The sequence below is a fragment of the Tupaia chinensis genome, unplaced genomic scaffold, assembly GCF_000334495.1.
Source record: "Tupaia chinensis unplaced genomic scaffold, TupChi_1.0 Scaffold149964_1, whole genome shotgun sequence".
NCBI lineage: Eukaryota > Metazoa > Chordata > Mammalia > Scandentia > Tupaiidae > Tupaia > Tupaia belangeri.
In genome coordinates this window covers 503,264-504,804 of record NW_006209805.1, presented here as the reverse complement: position 1 = coordinate 504,804, position 1,541 = coordinate 503,264, and the positions used below count along the sequence as shown (strand labels likewise).

The 1,541-nt window shown below is 71.7% G+C and overlaps 1 protein-coding gene across 1 annotated transcript in view; it reads right to left on the bottom strand.

The window, feature by feature from the left end:
- KISS1R (KISS1 receptor) overlaps positions 1-1,519 on the bottom strand; it is a 21,959-nt gene extending 20,440 nt beyond the window's left edge. Inside the window, 3 exon segments of the mRNA XM_027769561.1 lie at positions 485-609; positions 1,249-1,387; positions 1,389-1,519. Of these exon segments, the coding sequence (XP_027625362.1) occupies positions 485-609; positions 1,249-1,387; positions 1,389-1,487 (363 nt within the window). The 5' untranslated portion in view covers positions 1,488-1,519.
- Between the last annotated feature and the right edge of the window lie 22 nt (positions 1,520-1,541).

Sequence of the window (1,541 nt, the reverse complement as noted above, 5' to 3'; positions counted from 1 at the left end):
CACGCGCAGCGGGAACACCGTCACGTACCAGCGGTCCACGCTCATGGCAGTCAGGGTGGCACACGTGGCCTGCACGGAGACCTGAAAACACCGCGCCTGGCGTGCGGCCCCTGCCAGGATGACGCCCGCCCCCTCCACGGCCCTGCCAGTCCCGCCATGTGTTTGTAGGGGTTTCACCGTGGAGATGGCAGGAGAGGACCGGGAGAGGAGCGCAGGAGCGGTGGGGGAAATGAGAGGGCGGGGGACAGGGGGTGGGGTGTCGCTGATTTCCTGAGATGGAGACACGGAAGCAGCGCCATCCTGGGGTAACGGGACAGTAGGGCTAGAAGCCACAGGGCACCGTGGCCCTCCCGCCCCCCCCCAGCCACAGCACCCCACGATCCGGGGCCCCTTCTCTTCCCCCCATGGTCCACTCTCCGTGCAGCCCTGCCACCCAGACGCCTCCAGCCGGTACAGGCGCCGCCCGCCACGCCCGCGCGTGCACCTGCTGGATGTAGTTGACGAACTTGCACATGAAGTCGCCGAGCACCCAGGCGGGCAGCGGGTAGAGCAGGGCGGTAAAGGGCACGCAGCACAGCAGGAAGGTCACGTCCGTGGCCGCCAGGTTGGCTGCGCGGGAGGGGCGCGGGGCTCATGGCCACGGAAACCGCTCAGCGCGCTTGGCCCAGCCCTCGCCCTTGTCGGAGTCGGACTGACCCCCCAGGGCCGCCGACGTCCTCGCGCAGATCCTGGGGCACCATCCCCCCAGCACTGGAGCCTTTCGGGCAGCATGGGCCTGCCGGCCGTCCGGGCTGAGAGCGCCTGCCCGGGCCAGGCCCTCCAAGCCTCGGGTTCTTCACCCGCCGATTGGAGACGGGGTGTCGGCCTGACTCTGGGGGCTGGCCTGCAAGCCCCCACGCATGCTGCACAACCGAGGAGAGCCACCGGCGGAGGTCGCAGACTGGCCCCTGCGGCCGCGCCAGCTCCTGCGCCCTTGCTTATCCGGACTTGGGGTCCTAGAACCGCACTGCTGTCGGCCCCCGGGGCCCGGGTTTCCTGCCGCGCCCCGCGACCTCCCTTCCAGCCCCTCCGGCCCGCAGGAGGTCGCGGACGCTGCAGTGTGCGAGCCTCGCCAAGGTCCGGGTCCACGCGCCGGCGTCCGGGGTCCGGTTGAGAGTGGAGCCGGCAAGGAGAGGCCTGGTCTGGAGGGCCCTACCACTAGGTGGCGCCCTGGGAGGCGCGGGCAGGAGCGCGCCCGCGCGCACTCACCGATGTAGAAATTGGTGACCGTCCGCATCTGCTTGTGGCGGCAGATGACGTAGAGGACGAGCGAGTTCCCGGCCAGGCCCACCAGGAGCAGGGCCGCGGAGAGCAGCGGCCTTTTTTGCCCCCACCAGGGCGCCCCCCGTCCGATCCGCGGGGGCCGGGCCGTCCGAGGCGTTGGCGCCGCAGCCAGGACAGCCGGACTCGTTGCCCACCGCCCACCAGGACGCGTTGGGCCCCGACATAGCCGGGGCGTGCAGGGCCCCGGCGCCGCCTCCTCGCGGGCGCCGTCCGTGGGG